This window comes from Sinocyclocheilus grahami, unplaced genomic scaffold (genome assembly GCF_001515645.1).
Source record: "Sinocyclocheilus grahami isolate Dianchi unplaced genomic scaffold, SAMN03320097.WGS_v1.1 scaffold1044.1, whole genome shotgun sequence".
In the NCBI taxonomy this organism is placed as follows: domain Eukaryota; kingdom Metazoa; phylum Chordata; class Actinopteri; order Cypriniformes; family Cyprinidae; genus Sinocyclocheilus; species Sinocyclocheilus grahami.
In genome coordinates this window covers 216,403-237,010 of record NW_015506223.1, presented here as the reverse complement: position 1 = coordinate 237,010, position 20,608 = coordinate 216,403, and the positions used below count along the sequence as shown (strand labels likewise).

The window sequence follows — 20,608 nt, the reverse complement described above, 5'->3', positions numbered from 1 at the left end:
GCAATTAAATAAATGTGTCAACCTGACATTGCCTTGCTTCTTCTGACCTTTTCTTCAAAGCAATGCCTTGATGTCACATCATTGTTAAATGGAGGAATGGGTTAGGAGTGAATGAATGCATTAGGAATACAATTACTTAGATTTTTTTTGAGGTATTGATTCATTCATTTGCTCTCTTGTGTTTCTTTCAAGCCTCCCTGCAAAACTCATCAATGGTGGAATTGCTGGACTGTGTGTTTCCTATAGATCTTGCCAAGACAAGACTCCAGAACCAAAGAGGAAGCCAACAGGTTTACAAGAACATGTAGGCTATGTTTGATTTCCACATTTGTAAAATTTTAATTTCAATGCAAAGCAAAAAATACTTACTTTTAACCATACACTAAACACTTGCAAGTTCACTCAACCATAAACAAGACAACACTTTCTGAGAAAGAGAGTTCCTGGGAGCAGGGGCGTGTCTACATGGTGGCACTGGCCCCCCTGAAATTTGGCTGGCCACCCCAGGTGCCCCCTTACCAGATGTCTTGCCATAGGTTTGTTTTTAGTAAATTTCTCATTTTAGGTGGTTTCTATAGTGTGATCTTAATGACAATGTCGAGAGCGCATAATGTTACGCGATCCATGTGCGCGAGGATGAATCTCTCCACCCCCAAGCGGATTTCCTTCACTCACACAAAACTGGACGTGTGCTTTTAACATACTGTACATCGTTCCGCAAACACAACCCCCTCCCCCCCATTTAAAATGCTCTAGACACGCCCCTGCCTGGGAGTAAGTGAGATAATTACCTGTCATGAAGGCCTGAAACTCGTTTTTCTTTCTCAGAACATTATGGATTAGTGAAAAGGGTGCAACTTATTCAGTAATCATTCTATACTGTAGCTTTAGAATGGTGACTTAGCTCAGTAGACAACAATACATATTATTATTTTGATTAGGATGGACTGTCTGATTAAGACTGTTCGATCTGAGGGATACTTTGGAATGTACAGAGGTAAGTAGTTTTAGAAATTTGTTAGAATTTGACCTTAATTTTTTCCTAAAATCTAAAGCTCCCGAGGACATCTTCATGATGCAACATAACTTGCATGTCAGCACTTTACACCATTTGCATAAAGAGACACCAATCCAAAGTCAATCCAGTCCAAAGCTGTAGGTTCCTGTGACTTACTTTTAGACATTTGATCTTCTTACAGGGACATCCCTTTCTCTGCGATTTACTTTCCGCTGTTTGCCCACATCAACAAGCTGGGAAAGACATCATCTGAGGACGATGATGTGCCTTTTTACTGGTCTTTTATTTCAGGCTGTGTGGCTGGATGTACAGCGGCTGTGGCAGTCAGTCCTTGTGTGTGAGTCTTCAAGTTTTGCTGAAGAACACCTGTTTGTGTAGATGTTAGTTCATGTGCAAAGACTAAAGTTGATCCCATCTCTATCCAGTCGTGAAAACCCGGCTGTAGTCACTCAATACAATTGCAAACGAAGACACCTACAATGGTGTGGCAGACTGCATCAGGTAAAGCAACCTGGTTAATGGACATTCTGCGAAAAAGAATCCGTAACAATTAATGCAATTTTCTTTTTCGGCTGTGTTAATGATGATTCCACTCTTTGTTCATACAGAAAGATAATGCGCAAAGAAGGGCCAGCTGCTTTTCTGAAGAGTGCCGGCTGCAGGGCGCTGGTCATTGCTCCACTCTTTGGAATTGCTCAAGTGGTTTATTTCATCGGTGTTGGGGAATTTCTCTTGGGACAAACCCCATTCAACCTTTACTCTGTCTAAGCTATGAAACCACCTGAATTAAACTTTAAAGACAAACGCAGCTATGATGCGAATAATTATCTGAGAACAAACCAACCTGCTCTCATTACAATTTGTAATAATTTGTATGAGAAGGCAAAATCACCTATAAAGGTTAAAAGATTCTATATAAACCAAGTTATAGGACATCATACACTCTCAGAAAAAAAGGTACAAAAGTTGTCACTGGGGTGGTACTCTTTCAAAATTAATATGTACCACTAAGTATTAATATGCTCTTATAAGGTACTACTATGCACTCTTTAGGGGTAAGTAAGGTACAAAGGTGTATACCACCCCAATACCTTTTTTTTCTGTGAGGGCACATTTTCGCCATCTCACACAAACTATTATGTGTTTTATAATTGTTAGAGTGTCTTGAAACAAGTGGTTGTTGGAGAAGACTGTTAATGGCTTAGAGTTTAAGTTCATGTCTTTACATGCTACCTATAGCATATTCAACTGGCTTATTCAGGAAGCTATATCATTGCACATGATTGTTTCTTTTTCTTTTGGAAATGTATGGTCATAGAGGTCAGATTTATCCTCAGTGAGGGTTGATTTGAAAGCATACGGCCATGACTCATGCACTCAAAGGGCCAGAAAATCATGCAATATCTTTTTTTATACATATGTCATCCATTAACAGTTTCTGCCCTACCTTTCTTGTGAGGTTTTGTATATACACAATATAACGGAGGCACTGCTGATTAATGTGGACATTAGCGTGGAGACATACCTATGAGGACATTGTTATACAGTATATGACTCTGAAGAGACACACACACAGAGACAGGATGTTTGATTCCTGCTGAAGTGAGTCTTTACTTTTACAGAATTAAAAGACATTATGTTCAACCTAACCTTGTTAAATTGTCATACTTAAGAGTCATCTTGAACATCTTGAACCATTCCAGAAACTGGGTATTTGAGTATGCTAAACAGAAGAAATATGGAACAAAACTATTTGAACAGTGGTTTGACACAAGGACCATAACTAAAAACTATGTGTTTTGCTCTTGTTTATTTCACAATGTTCCTAATTTTGTTGTTAGTATGTGCAAATACATTCATTTAAAAAGTTCTCAGCTGGTTTTTTTTTTTTGGAATGACACAAAACTATGATGTTTTTTGGATAAACTATTATCTCAACATTTCTAATAAATTTGGCTATGATTTAAAATAGACAACACAATCCATAAGTGTAAAGTATGTAAAAATGACTGATATACTTTGAAAGTAAGGTGGTGCTCAGAGATATGAAGAAAAAAAAATTCTACCTAACAAAACTACCTCAGAACTAAGTTCAGACTAAATTAGTAAAAATAGACATAATTGTGAAGTTATCAGTTTTGAAGTATAAAATGTGCTTTTATTTATAGCTCAAAATAGATAGAATAAAAGTTTTATACAGTATGCATTATATTATGTGTGCTTTAAAACAAAATTACAAAGTTAAAGATTCAAATAAAGCATGAGATGCAGTAAAGAAAACTCTAAAATGCTTGGTGAGTGTTAACTAAGAACACATGTGTGTTGGTGAAAAGTGCCAACTGTGCATTGCAGATGAAACTTTAGCCTGATTCTGCCCTCGTGCTTCCTGCATAGCATGCACTTGCAGCTGACGTGCATTTCATGCCAGAAACACAAGTCAAAATGAAGTCCTGCTTTAAAGTGGCGATGTGGCCAGTATGACTAATGTATGTGTTAAATGCAATTTTTTGAAAATGAGATTCATTGTAGTTACACTGTAATTTACAATAAAAATTGGTTTATTTTCTGACCTCTGTATTTAAAGGCATACAGTAATTCCTGCTGGATAGTAATACAATTACAAATGGAAATGGCATTTCCATTTGACTCTGGTGCTTGTGTAGCATGGAATACAAGTGGTAACAAAATAATTGAATTATACTGAACAAAATTATAAACGCAACATTATTTTTGTCCCCATTTTTCATGAGCTGAACTCAAAGATCTAAGACTATTTCTATGTACACAAAAGGCCTATTTCTCTCAAATATTGTTCACAAATCTGTGTTAGTGAGCACTTCTCCTTTGCCGAGATAATCCATCTGATGTGTAATTAATGGAAGAAAATGGTAACATTTCAACTTGAAGGAAGTATGTTGACAGTCAGAAGAATTCCAGTGTGGGGAAGACTGGAAATAGCAAAGTTAGTTAGTCATTTTTCCTCCAAGTCTTCCTCCTTACAAACTAGTAACAGCATGTGCCTGTCATACTTTGAATCTTCATGACTTATAAATACTTGTTGTTCCTGTCTGCAATTCAGTTCTGAAAATCTTGTTGCTCTTTTCTTTTGTCCATGTGGTTTTAATACATTCCATTCGAACATTCCAGAAATTAATAAACTCTTTATTTACTCCTTAAAGTATTTAAACAGTTATAAACTTAAATGACTATTTCGTTCTGCTTTTCTAATTCTAACTTACAGTGACTGAAAATGCATTTTCCCTCACACTGAAATGATGAATCGCTGCATTCAGAGAAGAGCTCATAATCGAATCATCTAATGTCTATGATGTTTATTTGTTAGGAGTTAATAGCTCATAACAGGCTATTATTTCAGTCCTCTTTGCTGTAGATGTTGTGCTTCCAGTGCTTGTTTATTGTCTGTGAAATGCTATTTTTACTCCGTTCACGTAGACCAAATCCTGTTTAATAGTCCCCTTTTGTTTCACTCTTTGTCATGTATTGTTTGCACTTTCCCCCCTCATGCTTTTAGTCTCTCTTAAACCATGAAGACAGTGGCATACAAATTGTGCTTAGGAAAGAACAGGATTAACATTTGCGGAGCAAGATGACGAGTGCTGTATCTCTGTAGCGAAATTTTCAAAGAAAGCCTCAGTTGCATCACATTCAAATAAAAATGGAATTAGTTAAAAGAATAAGTTCACCCAAAAATGAAAATGTACTCACTTTGCTCACCAGTGGATGCTCTGCAGTGAATGGGTGCCGTCAGAATGAGAGTCCAAACAGCTGATAAAAACATCACAGTAATCCACACCACTCCAATCCATCAGTTAACATCTTGTGAAGTGAAAAGCTGCATGTTTGTAAGAAACAAACACATCATTAAGATGTTTTTTATATTAAAACCGTTGCTTTCAGCTAAAATACTCTGGAGTCCTCTATCCATAATATTGCTTTCTCCAGTGAAAAAGTAGCCTCTTCTGAATCAGGAGGGAAATATGCACAGATCAAGCACTGTTTACAAGCCAAAACAGTCTAAAGCACTTCTAAACACCTGTCCATAAATTAACGCCTTGTGAAGTGAAAAACTGTGTGCAGGAAGAAAAAAATATATATATTTTTTTGAAGGCATTGCTTCTGGCCAAAATATGAGTTCATAATCCATAACAACACTTCTCCAGTGAAAAAGTCCATCCCCTGTTGTCCTCTCACTTCAAAGTATACCCACATATTTGTTTACCACTCTGCATATTTCTCTCCTGATTCAGGCGAGACAACTTTTTCATTGGAAAAAGCTATATTTTAGATCAAGGTATTTTAGCTGGAAGCAACGGTTTGAAGTTAAAAACATCTTAATGGTGGATTTGTTTCTTGGTGTGGTGTGGATTATTGTGATGTTTTTAATCAGCTGTTTGGACTCTCGTTCTGACGGCACCCATTCACTGCAGAGCATCCACTAGTGAGCAAATGATGTAATGCTACATTTCTCCAAATCTGATGAAGAAACAAACTCATCTTGGATGACCTGAGGATAAGTACATTTTCAGCAAATTTACATTTGTGTGTGAACTATCCCTTGAAACATCACACAAGAGTTTCTATACACTTTCAGTCCGTTGCCATACAAATTCATCTCTTACCGCTGGGTCTTTGGTGCAACAGGAGAAGGGCACGCCACATTTTTCACGGCTGGGGTTGCTGTCTGTGCAGTTGAAGTAAACGTTGAGGTTCCAGTCATCTGCTCCAAACGCCCCACAGCATTCCCACTGAAGAAACACAAATAATGTGCATGCAATTACATTTCTTGAGTTTTGGAATGCACTTTCATCTAGAGACACATCTCTAATAGGAAGTACAGAGAAAGCATTGAGTGCATTAGACTGTATCTGTTTAATATACATCAACGTCACAGATGTGGCATAAGGCAGCTGCTCCTGAAAGAAAGCAAGCCACGATCCCCCATGTGCTCCCATTACACTAATATCTGATGTTGACATGCAGTGCTTTGCTGTGCCTTTTTTATCATGCAAGGTCAGAAAGGAAATAACATGACAGCATCTGCCTGACTCTGATATCTAATTAAATCTGTCCTGAGGAAAGGCATCTGCTGGAAAGAGATCTGCAGTACAGAGCATAAAGCTGGAAAACACACACAGCTGCAGTGCAGAGTGGGACTGTAGTAGGGTTTTGCTCAGGAAACAATGTCTTCTGTGTGCAAAGTGTGAACTTCTGCTCATATCATCAACAGTTGTCCCTGAACAAACTCCTAATTTGCTGCTTATTAATAGTTTGTAAGGAAGTTACTAAGTTAAACTTAACTTTAGGAATGGGGTGGATTTAGGGATCTAAAATATGATTATGCCGAATAAGGCATTAATATGTGCTTTATAAGTACTAATAAACAGTCAAGATGCTAGTAATACGCATGCTAATAAGCAACTAGTTAATAGTGAGAATTGGTCCTTAAAATAAAGTGTTAACATGTTCATTTATATTGATTAGAAATATAGAATATGTTGAATAAATGAAAAAAAAAAAAATAGAATAAAATATGAAAATACAGAATATGAATTCTATGTTTGAATCCTAATGTAAGTGAGTAACATCGTACCTTTTTTCCACAAGAAATGCGTTTGAACAGTAAAAAATTGTATGTGAAACAAACCGCAGGAATATTGACTAAAATAATGAGCAATGATATGTTTGCACTTTTAACCTTGCAACATTCAAATCCAAAACATTTCAAATGTAAATATTTTCAATTATAATATATGTTATTAAAAGGCATGCCAAATCTAATTGACATTACTTATTATTTTTTCAGACATAGTTATGATAAATAATTATAGGTACTTCGCAACACTGTAACCAGCTCTGTCAGAAATTAATTGGAACTTGGGGCAAAATGTCATCAAAATTTATCAAATTTAATATATGAGGGCAAAAATGGCCCCTTATGAGTTCTTGTTTTTTATATTTACAACATATGAAAATTTAAAGCAATATAAGAAGTTAAGAAGTTAATATTAAGTGAGTTTAGTAATAGTATTGACAATATCGTCTGTTTTTGCTCTATTTCGCCAACATCCAAGTTCCGTGGCCAGCCTAATGGTGCGTTCACACCAGACGCAAATTTAATTATTCGCGCGAGTAGATTACATACAAAGTCAATGCAAAGACGCGAATAGAGGCGAATTCGCGCCAGGCGACGCTAATGACGCGAAATGCGTGACACGTTTGCCGCGAACGCGAGATATTCGCCTCAATCGCGTCTTTCGCACAAGTTCAAAAATTTCAACTTGAGCGGAAAGTTCTCGCGCAAGCCAATCAGCGAAGAGCTTATTGGCACGTCCAGTTGAATCAGACAATAGAAGAGAGCATTATTGCAGCCGTCTGTTATTATATAGGTCTGGAGCATAGAAAACAATTAAAATCAGTTGTAGTGGTAGTTGTATTTTATTAGCATGGCTACAGAGATGCTGCTATCAATAATAAAAATAATAGTAATATCAGTGTATATATACAGTAGTAAAATGTAACACACATTAATACAGGATCCTAATGTTATTCATCCTCCTATGGATGGTGCTGTGAACCCAGACACATCGGCGTTTGACTTTCCATCGTATTTGAGACTTTTTGACAACAGGTACAAAACAGCGATTGTAGTTATCTCCAGCATGGTTGATCGCGCTGTTGTTATTCGCGCGACACGAAAAACATCCCGCGAGTAATCTAGAGCGAGTGGTGCGATGCGCATATTCGCTTCGCGTCTGGTGTGAACGCACCATAAGGCACACCTGTGCAATAATCATGCTGTCTAATCAGCATCTTGATATGCCACACCTGTGAGGTGGATGGATTATCTCGGCAAAGGAGAAGTGCTCACTAACACAGATTTAGACAGATTTGTGAACAATATTTGAGAAAAATAGGCCTTTTGTGTACATAGAAAAAGTCTTAGATCTTTGAGTTCAGCTCATGAAAAATGGGGGCAAAAACAAAAGTGTTGCGTTTATAATTTTGTTCAGTGTATCTTAATGATTTAATTATCTTAAAATGTGAAATTTTCAATTAAATTAATATTTAAAACAAATAGTTCATATCAAAACAACTACAGTTTTTAATGTTTTAATTAATTAATGCTCATAAAGATTTACTGAGGTATTGGCAAACTCTACTTGGTGGGCCTAAATAACATGACAACACTGCATGATCTATATTTAGAATGAATTGAGTAGCAGAAGCTTTACATTATACCTACTGACAAGCTGGTGTCAAATTCACACAGTGTGGGTATTTACACACACACACCCACACCCACACCCACCCACACACACACACACACACACACACACACACACACTATAAGACTTAAGCCCATGTCATGTGATACAACATGGATTTGATTGTGCTACTAACATTTCACTTCCAGAGCCTTCCATTGCAATCACTTAAAAAGACAAGCAGTATTAATGTCATGTGATGAGGGGGCCGACTAAGGTCCTGTGGTAAATCCTAGGCAGTCTGCTCGGAAAAGCCGGGCCACCCATATATAATTAAATTTAACAGACAGGCCTGACAACCAATCGGCAACATGAACACAAGAAATCGGCAAAAACAAAAGAATCAGAAACTTCAAACAAGTTTATTTGTTCTCATGCTGCAGTGTTCCTGAGAAACCTGAATGCTGTTTTGAACTTGCTCTCCAGAAAAATAAATTAAACACACAAATTATGAACACTAACATCAAAAGACTGCAGTGTTATGTTTACAGTAAGAAAAAATCTCAACATTGTTTACACAAAGTGTAGGAATAACACACTAAAAATAGTTTACAACAAAGCCTCTACTCGAAAGCCACACTACATGCTCCATACTAGTTATTTTACAGTCTGAACAGGGTTGCTTGTGGGTATGAGGATAGATCTACATCAACATTGAATGTGAACGGAACACTTGTTTCATGCATTACTCTCTGTTAGCATCGACTATGACGAATCGCTACTCTAATGCCACTTCAACTTGAGGAACTTCAGAAGTGACGCACCACCAGAAATATATCTGACCAACCAATGGCTGCCCCATTATAAATAACAAAAGAGGGATTTCATCCCTTTTCCAATCCTTTCATTAAAAAAAAAAAAAAATGCTCAACCAAATACTATGTTGTCTTTTCGGATAAATAAAAAAGGCACCTTCAAATGCATAATATGAAACAAAAGTTGCTGTACACTAGCCAAACCTGCCTCTATACACATTAACCGCACAATACATATGTTCATGATCACTACAACTACAATGACAACTTATGAAACTCTCACAGATATGTACACAGAATGTAAGACTGAAGAAGATACACTCACATTTACTGTTGCTCGGCGAAGTTTTACAGGCGAAATCCAGACATTTCAATAGGAATCTGCCTGTTTGGGTAGGGCAAAGAAGTTCCCCACGTAGATTTTGCTCATGTTCAAGTTGGTCACATGAATTTTCCACTTTGACCAACAGAAAGCTGCTTGGTTTGAAAGGGACTTCTGTGTGAGCTGCACTTGATGCATTGCTACACTATTGACAATAGGCCATTTTTGCCTGCGAAATGTTGCTGAAATATGGCTAATGTGACTGTGCGTTGACCTGTGCATTGCTGTAAGACCAATTCAGTTCAGTGTGTGGAAAATTTGATTTATTACAAATTGGAGATACTTCAGTGTTCATTTCAGAATTCAGAATTTTAGGTTAAAAATGTGGGGTTCAACAGTGTGAGACCTCGTTGAAAATCTGAGAAATAAATCAAATTTTTAACCTCAAAACACGACATATGGCACAGATGTGCTTCGAGTGACCTGAGTTCCTTTCCTGATCCTGTTTCCCTCTCTCAGTACTTCCTGTCTCAACTTCACCATCCTATCCAATAAAATCACAAAAACTACGAACCCCCCCCCCCCTCATCTAATTAAATAAGTGAATGTGTGTACAGAGGAATTCACATGGACAGTCTCCCAATTATTTTAAAGTCAACCAATGCATTTATAACTTATTCATGCAATTTATATAAATGCATGTTGAAATAATAAAAATAACAACTCTTCAGTAACACTTTATTTTAAGGTGTTCTTGTTACACGTTACATGTACTTACAACAACAACAACAATTTATGCATAATTACATTTTAACCAAACCCTAATCCTTAACCTAACCATACATGTACTTAATTAATATTACTCAGTACTTAAATGTATAATTACACAGTAACAAGGACACCTTAAAATAAAGTCTAACCAACTCGACTTCTAATTACTCCACTTAAGGACTCTGCATGAACCATCCTCAATTAATGAAAGAATCAAGCAAATGATTCAAATGTTGTTCATGTCTGATCCATATTGTATTCACAGTGCAGATGGTTGGACGCAGCCAATTATAGACGGTAGAATGCACAAGACAGTGTCAGTGGATCTTCAGAGTCTTAGCTACATGTGTAAAATAACCAGGGAACTCTACACCATAAGATCCAGCTTGAGAATGAGAAGATTTGGCTCCATCATGCCAGAGAATACCAGGGTGTACCGTTATCAGTGGGGGCTTCAGATGAGCCCGGCTATTACATAACAGAAACCCGATCATCGGTGTTAGCGTGAGTTCAAACGGAAAGTGGAAAGGACGTGGAGAAATTCAGAGGGGAAGCAAGACTTAAAGGGACAGTTCAACTAAAAATCACCCTGGAGTTGTGCCAAACCTGTATGAGTTTCTTTCAGCTGTTGAACAAAGAAAGAAGATATTTTGAAGAATGTCGGTAACCTTATAGTTCACAGTAACCATTGACTTCCATGGTATTTTCTCCATACTGTGGAAGCCAATGGCTACCGTCAGCTGTTTGGTTACCACCATTTTTCAAAATATCTTTTGTGTTCAAAGGAACTCATACATATGGAAGCCTGTTTCCGCCACTGAATAAAAAAAAAGAAGAAGTAATTGCGCTTTTTTTATCTCACAATTATGACTTTTTTTCTCGCAATTGCGAGTTTACATCTCACAATTCTGACTTTTTTTCTCAGAATTGAGATATAAACTCACAATTGCGAGTTATAAAGTCCAGTTCTGAGAAGACAAAAAATAATTTTCTCAGAATTGTGAGTTTATATCTCACTATTCTGACTTCACTCGCAATTGCGCGTTTATATCACAATTCTGACTTCAAAAAAGTCAGAATTGCCAGTTTATGCAGTAGCCCCTCACAGCAGAACAAAGATCCAGGGGGCGGGGTTGGATCCACATCTAGGGGGTGGAGATGGGTGGGTTTAGGGATCAGGGGATGGAGACGGGTAGGTTTAGGTATATGTAAGGTGGGAGGAGTTGGATCTGGATCCAACCACGCCTCCTGGATCTTGTGTTCTGCAGTGAGGACCATCTCAGTTTATGTCTTGCAATTCTGACTTCATTTCTCAGAATTGCGAGTTTATATTTCACAATTCTGAGAAAAAAAAGTCAGAATTGCGAGATAAAAAGTCCCAATTATAATTTAAATTTTTTTATTCAGTGACAGAAACGGGCTTCCATACATACAGGTTTGGAACAACATGAGGGTGAGTAAATGATTATAGATCTTTAATTTTTGGGCGAACTGTCCCTTTAAGAGGGCTTACTGGATGATATGGATACATGGATTCTTCTGAAGATCACCAACATGTGAGTTTTGTGCGCATCTGCGTGTCGTTCTGAACCTTCATCATAAAAGTTTCTTGAGTAGCAAATCAGCATATTAGAAAGATTTCTGAAGGATCATGTGACACTGCTGCTGAAAATTCAGCTTCGACTTATTTGTATTATTTGATCATAATAATATATTAAAAGAAAAATATCATATTTTAATCTGTAATCATATTTCACAATATTACTGTTGTGTTTATTTTACTGTATTTTTGATTAAATAAATGCAGCCTTGATAAGCATAAGAGAGTTCTTCCAAAAACACTCAAAACGTCTTACAAACCCCAAACATTGATTTATTTGTTTGTTTATATAGTTTCAAAAACATAATCCAAAAAAAGCAAAATCATCTTTTGCTTTAAAAGTATTTTAAAGTATTCAAATTATGACGTTTGAAAGTTATACAGGATCAGGATAAAAACGGACTATATTGACTACAGTTAATGACAGAATGGTATTTACCATGACTCCCGCGATTCCAATCCCCACATAACCCACGATGAAGAGCTTACTGCTGAAAAACTCTTCAATGGCCTCATGACATGTCTGCATGGAGTCAAACAGATTGATAACTGACTGATTGATAATATGCATCTCAATACCACATCTTCCTAAATAATTCGGTTTCAATGCACGTTGAACAGATGTCACACTAACTGAAGTGTTATACAGTTCTACAAGTGCCAAACATACTAGTGTTCTACTAACTGCATAAATAATGGCCCTCATCTGTGCTTCAGTCTTTCTCACCTGGTTTGATACGACGTCTTGACACAAACTGCTTTGAGTTGAAGGTGAGCCACAGCAGTTCAACTGCAGATTTAAAGTGTTACAAATTTAAATATTTCATAATAAGGTTAGACAAATATATAAACATAATTTAGATTATATTTATATCAGTGTTGTTATTGATAACTAAAACTATTAAAAGTCATTTTTGCTAATTGATACTCAAATACTGAAACGAATACTCAAACTGAAACAAAAATCACAGATATTTCCTTGGCAATAAATTGATTTATGTTTAAGTAGTAAATTTACCAAAACTAAAAATGAAATGAAAATAAAAATAGCATATAATAAAAATAAAGCAAAACAGAAATGTACAAAAAAATAAATATAAATAAAACAATAAAAAATATTATTTATATTTAATTAACATTCAAAATGTTATAGGGCAATTGATTTAGTTAATATTTTACGCTTTATATTTACTCTTCCTGTTATGCAGTAAAAAGTGTAAACTCACAATGATATGGTAGGACTGGACGGTTGCATTATTGCCGTTGTTTCCTGCTGATTCGTCATAGAATTGTTTTATTTCCTTAATGATCTAAAATGGCAAATGAATAAAAACGTGTGTTGTAAAAGTCAGACTGATTTTATTTCAAATGAGCTCTGAATCAATATGACTGGGATCTTTTGTAGTTTAGTAGTACCTCATCTCTGCTGAGGAACCCAAACACTCCTGCAGCAACTTCTGCTCCAAAGATGACCAGAAGACAGGCGAAAAACTGCCATGAAAGAGAGACACAGTACCTGGGTTACGTCTGCTTTAGATTCCAAACAGTTAGTTTCTTCATTTTTTCTATTCTCAATACAGGATGTTTTAAATAAAACAACATCATCCTCAAGTTTACTGTCAGTGAACAGTTTTGTTTGGTTAACTCAAAATGAGAAGAACATCACACTCACCAATCCCAGAAGACACTGAGACTCCCTCACGGCACCACAGCAGCCGAAGAAGCCCACCAGCATCACCAGACCCCCGGCCGCGATGAGGATATAGACCCCTGCACAGGACACCAGAACACACAGAGACATTTTAATGCTTTAACTAATGCTAAATTTATTTAAATATGATAAAAAAGCATGCAATATGGCTTATTGCTATTGGTAGCAAAAGCATAATTTATTTAAAAATACTTCAAATATTTAATAAACTCAAAAAGGGGCGAGGGATGTGTCAAATAAAAAATTCCAGATCCAGATCCTGCAGATTTCAAATCATGTACTTCTGGTTGGTCCTGCTCCAGCCAAGCAACTGCCATTGATGTGAATTGGAACATTTAAGAATTAATTTCTCCTGGTGTTAGTCCCTTTTTGCCACTACATTGCTGTGGTTTCAGCAGGATGTAATGTAACCCAGTCACCAGCAGAGGGAAGCAAATGCGTTACGTGAGTCTCTTTGGGAGATGACAGCATGTGTTTGAGCACAGCATGACCGCATACAACCCTTCAAGATGATGTCACTGCCTTTCACTCCAGCCTCTTCCATCAACTTATTGTCCTCATTAGAGCAAAACAGAAAGAGAGGGTGGGGCGCATGAATTCCCATCTGCCTCCGCAACAGAGCAAAGCCACGACAAAGTCTAATGCCTGACAGGTTCAGTCAACATCAGGGCATGGAGAGTCCGCTTCCTGGTACTCACTGATCTAGGATCAGCTTCCTCAGACTCCAGCCTCAAAATGTAATCTAGAGACATGAGCTCTTTAGTTCAGCATGGGGAGTTCATCCTGAGCTGGTATAATTATGCCACAGGAGACCTGGGACAGGTGGGAAGTCTGGAAATGAGATCGAAGCTCTCTTGAGAGAGAGACTGTAGGGGATATTGCGACCCTCTATCTTGCAATATCATTAAATAGGATAAAAAGGCAGATGATGAGTAATTATTTCGCTGCTTGCAATGTCACCCTTTAGTATATCATATGCATCATTCAGGCCAGGGTGGATGGAGGACAACAGGAGGATGGAGGATGCTGTGATCGGAGCTGTGTTTTGGTTGTGTCTCGCGGGTTTCACAGTGGACATGGAAAGTCGACGTATACGTAAAACGATTGAAAGAACGGAAAGGAGGACTAAGAATCTCCAACGACAACTGACAGTGCTACATTTGCTACAAGTGCCTGCACTTCAGCGTCCGTCCATCCATCGCTGTTCTCCATGCTTGCGAAATAAGTTGGCATGCTTACAGTGTTTACACGGCGTTTTAAATCATGGCGGGTGAGGGCGTTTTCATACACGTTTGGCAAATCAATGTCTACTTACGTCACGATTAGTACCAGTTGTGCTGGTTAGACCCTGCTCCGGAGTAGGAGCTAATTTGGTTCTCGAAAAAGGCAGTCCGGTACTAAAATCGCTCCCAGTTCCGGCAGTGCGAACACGCCGAAAAGTGGGTAGTTCCACAATTAGTTCTGGTACTATGAAAAGGTTCCTGCGGTGCGAAAGGCCCTAATATAAGCTGCAAAAAGAGTCACTAAAAATCCCCATCACTAGACACAAGCGGATTGTTGCAAACAGAGAAAAGTCCCTGCTGTTCGATTAAACAAAAGAGACCCTCATAAAAGTCACAGCCTCATAAACACGTCACATGATTTGAGGTGTCATTCATATCTTTAATACTAATAATGCTAATAAGTTTAGGACTTTGTTCAAAATGCTAGTCCTCAGCATGAGCAATGATGATACTTGTCTTTGCAAACACCACTAAATATAGAAGCAAACAGATTAAAACAAAATAAAAATTCATTTCCCAGAACATATATTTCCTCTGTGCAGAGATTGTGACTTAATCATGCTGAAAAGACTCACTATTATCTCAAGCATTTGGGAAACAAAAAGAGTAAAACTGAGATGAACGAAAACAAAGTGTGACAGAGAGAGAGACCACAACCTTTATCTTCCCTCTTGAGTAAAAACAATCTTGTCACACGCTGATAACATTTACACTGTTACCACAGTATCTGCGGAGAAGACGATCCTTTGTCATTGCTGACTGTAATCTAAAAGTCATGTAAAATGTGTGTGTGTGTGTGTGTGTGCTTAGACACGGAGCACTAAGAAGCCTGAACTGGTTAATGTCAGCACTGTCAGATGGTTTATTCCAGATGATTAAAGTTTGGATGGTTAGCATGGTCCAGTTAACCCTATTCTCGCGTAGCCAGACCTTCAGACTGACGGCAGAACGTCTGGAAACCTTGACCAAAGCCACTAGAAGGCAAGCCTGCAACCATTAGCCGAAAAAGTGTAACGGCTAAAGCTAACGCTTCCGGTCTGGCAGTACGTGGAAAAGGAGACCAGAGGTGTTTTTTTTTTAATGGATGTCAATGGAGGAGAGGCTTTACTACGCTGAATAAACAGCTTTTTAGAGGAAACGGCTTATAATTTAATGAATCGACAGCCTATCTGCTAATCTTCAACATGTTTTACACTAAACAATACTTTTGGATTGAACTATTTTTAGAGTTTACCATGAAAAAAATGCCGTTTTATAAGAGAAGTCACTGAATTTTTGCGACAGGTGGGATTCAGCTCACGGCATTTCTCATTCATTCCTATGGGATCCGTAAACGGTGATTGAGTGTCGCACAATTCTGACTGAAATTCCCCCTGCGTTCCATTCGGAAGGGCTCATCCCTACACCCTAATCCCTTCAAAGGGTTTACCCTCCGGAGTGAGAGCTTCAAAGGGTTGAAGGGTGTACGGGACTAAACAACTGTTTCTTGAAGTGCCCTTCTGCGTCATCATCACGTGCCCACACGGAGGCACCGTCATCATGCAAAGAATCTGCGCAAAGGATCATGGAAGCCCGAAGTGTCCATCAGTTGTAATTCGAAATCATTCGAAATCCTTCATTCCGAAGGGCCCTTTGAAGTGGCCAGTTTTGAGCACTTCAGGTTTGGAACGACCCTTCAATATGGCGGCCATGATTGTTTTCACTCCGAAGTGCCCTTCGGAGGGCGATATATCCCGTTTGGAATGCACTGTATATGACGTCAAAGCTGTATTGTGATTGGTTATTACAGCACACATGATCCAAGTTAGCCGTTATGCTTTCTCCAATAGTAAGTAATACAGACCCTCTCATCTCCCTATAGTAAGACAATAGGTTTGTTCGAGATGAACTACACTAGCCTGCCACCCGCTGGCGAGAGTAGCCGCTTGCAGTCGGGGCGGAATTAAAAGTTGGACACTTTCTGCTCCCTGTAATGACGCTCTCGCAGTGTTTGCATACTCTTATCACAGAGGAAATTAAATAAATGCAATATTTGTCAAATACACAGATGTTTCCGAAACGTTTTCATGAGCAACGGAAACACTTTTTATATACTGCTTAATACGGCGCCATCTGTTCATGAATAAAGTTCAACATAAACATATACTATTTAAATACCAATAAAGTGGGGGTATATATGCTTTTATCAGTGTTTTTTGATAAACGTGACTCAATATAACAGTGCGACTACACTACAAAAGCTTTACTGTTATAAAAACAGATTTGTGAGCATTATTGGAATTGAATTGTTCGAATAAACACGCAACACACCTCATGCTTGTCATCGCAGAATCTGACCAATGAGAGCGTGTCGTCATCAAGGCTTTCGCAGCCGATTTTGAGCATCTGCAGCACCTGACCTCGGCGGCTGGTCTCATTTTGCTCTTGCGATACTTTGATGATACATGTGATCGTAAGGCGGCTGCAGCGCCGACCAAAGTCGGACAAATTTTGTAACCAGAATGCATTGCTTTTGACAGGCAGCAGCCGATCTTTGTGGCGCCGCATGAAGTCGAACAAGCCTATTCTCTGCCTTGGCCGCTTTGAATGGCCAAGACCCACTCAAGAGGCCACATGACTGACAGGTAAAGCAACCAATCACATTTCATGGTATCATGGTGTCTTTGTTTCCAGGCGGAACGTTAAAAAATGCGACACACACGTCTTCCGGAAATACTGTAGAATTCAACCAATCCGATGAGGACTTCGAAACTCCTGAAGTGTTTATAATTTTGTGTGCGATATGCATCAGACGTTCAGCCAACGGAAAAATAATGAATTCTCAAGTTGAAATTACACATTGTGCAAGGTAGAGAACAGTATTGTCTTTATTCTGATGCTTTTTTATATTACTAAATTACATGTTTTATATTTAAAATCATTAGTGCCGTGGTGTTTTAATGGTTTCGTGAGAATCACCCAGATACTATACAAGGGTAATTGCATATAACACAACCTTTTTAAAACCACTAATATTAAAAAATGAAATGAAATAATATCAAATAAAATAAATTAAAGGGTTAAAAATGTGCTGTTATTTTACTCACCCTCAGGCCATCCAATGCAGGTGAATTTTTTCTTCATTAAAACAGTAGAAGAAAACCGTGGTCCGTGGGGACTCATAAAATGCAATGTTCAGTTTCTTGGACAGACCAATTATTTACTTCATAAGACTGCAATACATATCGTCAGGAGCCATGGGTATTAATTGTGTGTTGTCTGATATGCTTTTTTTTTGACTCTCAAAGTGATGGTAGGCATTGACTTACATTTTATGAATTACCAAAGACCACGGTTTCAGCTAAAAATCTTCTTTACTGTTCTACTCAAGAAACAAGTCACCTACATCTTGGATGACCACGAGAATGAGCAAATTAACAAATAAAAAATGTTTTTTTGGGTGAACTATGCCTTTAATGCTAGAAAATGTAAAGACAGTTTTATATTTTTATTTATGAATACCTATTTATTTTTAATTTATACTGATACTGATATAACATAGCTCCGCTATGTTTTTGTAATATTTTCTAATGTAACTTTTTTAAATAAAAAATATATATTATCAGCATAACAATTTGAGTTAAAAGTTAATAATAATAAAAAAGTTACATCATAGAAAATGTAATAGATAAGAGAGAAAATCACTATAATCTAAGTAACAATTATAATTAGTAAAAATAAAATTATGTCATATATATATATATATAAATAATTTTAGATGTACATTTATTATTATATAAATATATAGTGGAAGAATGCTACTATAAGGGTGAATACATAATGACATAAACAGAAACTGACTAGTTTCAGTAAGTCTATGAATATAAATGTATGTGGGTTGTATTTGTATCTAACTATGGAAAACATGACTGTGTGTGACTGTGGTTTGCAGGCTTCTTCATCTGGGCTGATGAGAAATGTGTGACTTTGTCACTGGGATCTTGCTGAGGCTTTGAGTCATGCTCGTTCACACTGGCTTCTCTTCACAGCTTTAAGTGCTAAAACCCACAGATCCAAATCCACAGATCCAAACCTTGATGAGGCTGTCTGAGGATACGAATATTTCCTGACACCGTGAAGTTCTGTTCTCCTCTGCATCCAGATATGATCTTCTGTATCTCTCTCTCCTCCCAGGTTGAACTGTTGCTACAGCAAACCTGAAGCCTTGTGGTTTCCTCCATGTATGCACAACTTGAAATGTCACTTCCTGTTTTCAGAAACACCAGCCTCTGAAATGTACAAGAACTCGGTGTGTCTCACGAGGGCTGGGCAGAAGGCCGTGGAAACTGTGCCACCCTGAGTGGCCTCAGATGTTTCCATCCAGTACCAATAAACACTAGGTCGGTCTGACGCTGCTTTATTTCTGTTTTAAGGGCTACAGTGGGGTCCAAAACTCTGAAAGCACTAAATTAAATGCGTGTATTCTTTTTTATTATTATTATTATTTTAATTAAATTCATATTTTTCAGAACTGCAGAATCCATACAAATATCCTATTTATTTTTATATAATTGTATATAATTTTAAAACTCATTGATTAAATATATTAAATATATAATATATGGTTTTATATTAATTATAAATATGATTAAAATACTATAATTTTGGTAAATGTTTTTGTAACATTTTTAACAGCTTTTTAATTAAAAATATATTATCAGCATAACAATTTGAGTGAAAAGTTAATAATAATAAATAAGCTACATAACAGAAAATATAACAGATAAGAGAGAAAATTACTATAATCTACAATATTACATGTTTTCCTGTCTGTCATCCCTTTATTTCTGTTTTAAGAGATACAGTGGGAAACCACAAATTACTTGTTTTAATAATAAAAAAAAAAATATATATAGGGTGTGATTTGTATATATATCACACCCCTATATATAAATAGATATAAGACAAGAGACAGAAGTAAATCAGTACTTTTGGAGAACTGGATGCTGCCCTCTGAAACACAAATTTAGACATACAGTCTGTAAGGCCTTGGAGAAATATTATAAATTAATTACTTACCGATAAAGAAGGTATCAGGTCCGCCTTCTCCTAGAAGAGACACAGTATTTGGATCAAGTCTGAGCCAGAGGCCCACAGCCAGAACCAGCGAGCCCATCAACTGCAAAACAACAGCGAAAGATCGTCAGAGGATCTCGTTTCAGATCCAAAGAACACAAAAGAGGACATTTTTGAAGAATCGTCATCAGATAAAATCACTAAACAACACATTACATGTCGATATGTGCTAAATGACGTCAGCTCAAGTTCAGTTCCTCAAGATGAATTAGTTTGACAAAAACGAATAAGAAAACACTGTCAGACCTTTATCTAAGGCCTGAAAAACTCAGTACACTTTGTCTTCATTTTTCCTGCAGTTATGGAGAGGTGGCACAGATATGTTCCACTCTGGCAGGATCCTTCCGCTCTTAAACCTGAGAAATGACAGCTGAAGGCCAAACCATGAAAGGAAAAGCAGGCTGTAGAGTTCAGCCGCCATCACCATTAAACAAACTCTAATTACTGCTCACAAGGAAAGCAGACACTCATCTGTTAAAGCTCAGTCAAAAGACCTTTCGTTTGAGTATAGTTTCCCAGTTTTACACTGTTGGATTCCTGCCACCACTCAGGGCAATTTCTAGGGCCCTATGATAGTAATGATAGTACTACTACTATTAAAGGGGTCATATGATGCTGCTAAAAAGAACATTATTGTGTGTATTTGGTGTAATGAAATGTGTTTATGCGGTTTAAAGTAAAAAAAACACATTATTTTCCACATACTGTACATTATTGTTTCTCCTCTATGCCCCGCCTTTCTGAAAC

General features: G+C 37.4%; 1 protein-coding gene and 2 long non-coding RNA genes across 3 annotated transcripts in view; 1 reads left to right on the top strand and 2 right to left on the bottom strand.

The window, feature by feature from the left end:
* Positions 1 to 1,442: 1,442 nt before the first annotated feature.
* On the top strand, positions 1,443 to 1,819 carry LOC107566071 (uncharacterized). Its single transcript, XR_001606456.1, has 2 exons — positions 1,443 to 1,519; positions 1,627 to 1,819. It is a non-coding gene; the product is annotated as an uncharacterized lncRNA (long non-coding RNA).
* Positions 1,820 to 1,892: 73 nt separating this feature from the next.
* On the bottom strand, positions 1,893 to 8,763 carry LOC107566073 (uncharacterized). The gene is made up of 3 exons (XR_001606457.1): positions 8,750 to 8,763; positions 3,085 to 3,093; positions 1,893 to 2,741 (listed from the first exon to the last, which is right to left on the bottom strand). It is a non-coding gene; the product is annotated as an uncharacterized lncRNA (long non-coding RNA).
* Positions 8,764 to 9,772: 1,009 nt separating this feature from the next.
* Positions 9,773 to 20,608, bottom strand: part of LOC107566064 (CD81 protein-like) — a 21,330-nt gene continuing 10,494 nt past the window's right edge. The window contains exons 2-8 of the mRNA XM_016251440.1: positions 19,805 to 19,904; positions 13,425 to 13,522; positions 13,169 to 13,243; positions 12,979 to 13,062; positions 12,480 to 12,542; positions 12,192 to 12,275; positions 9,773 to 9,799 (exon numbers count right to left, since the gene is read on the bottom strand). Of these exons, the coding sequence (XP_016106926.1) occupies positions 9,773 to 9,799; positions 12,192 to 12,275; positions 12,480 to 12,542; positions 12,979 to 13,062; positions 13,169 to 13,243; positions 13,425 to 13,522; positions 19,805 to 19,904 (531 nt within the window). The remainder of the gene's footprint in view (positions 9,800 to 12,191; positions 12,276 to 12,479; positions 12,543 to 12,978; positions 13,063 to 13,168; positions 13,244 to 13,424; positions 13,523 to 19,804; positions 19,905 to 20,608) is intronic.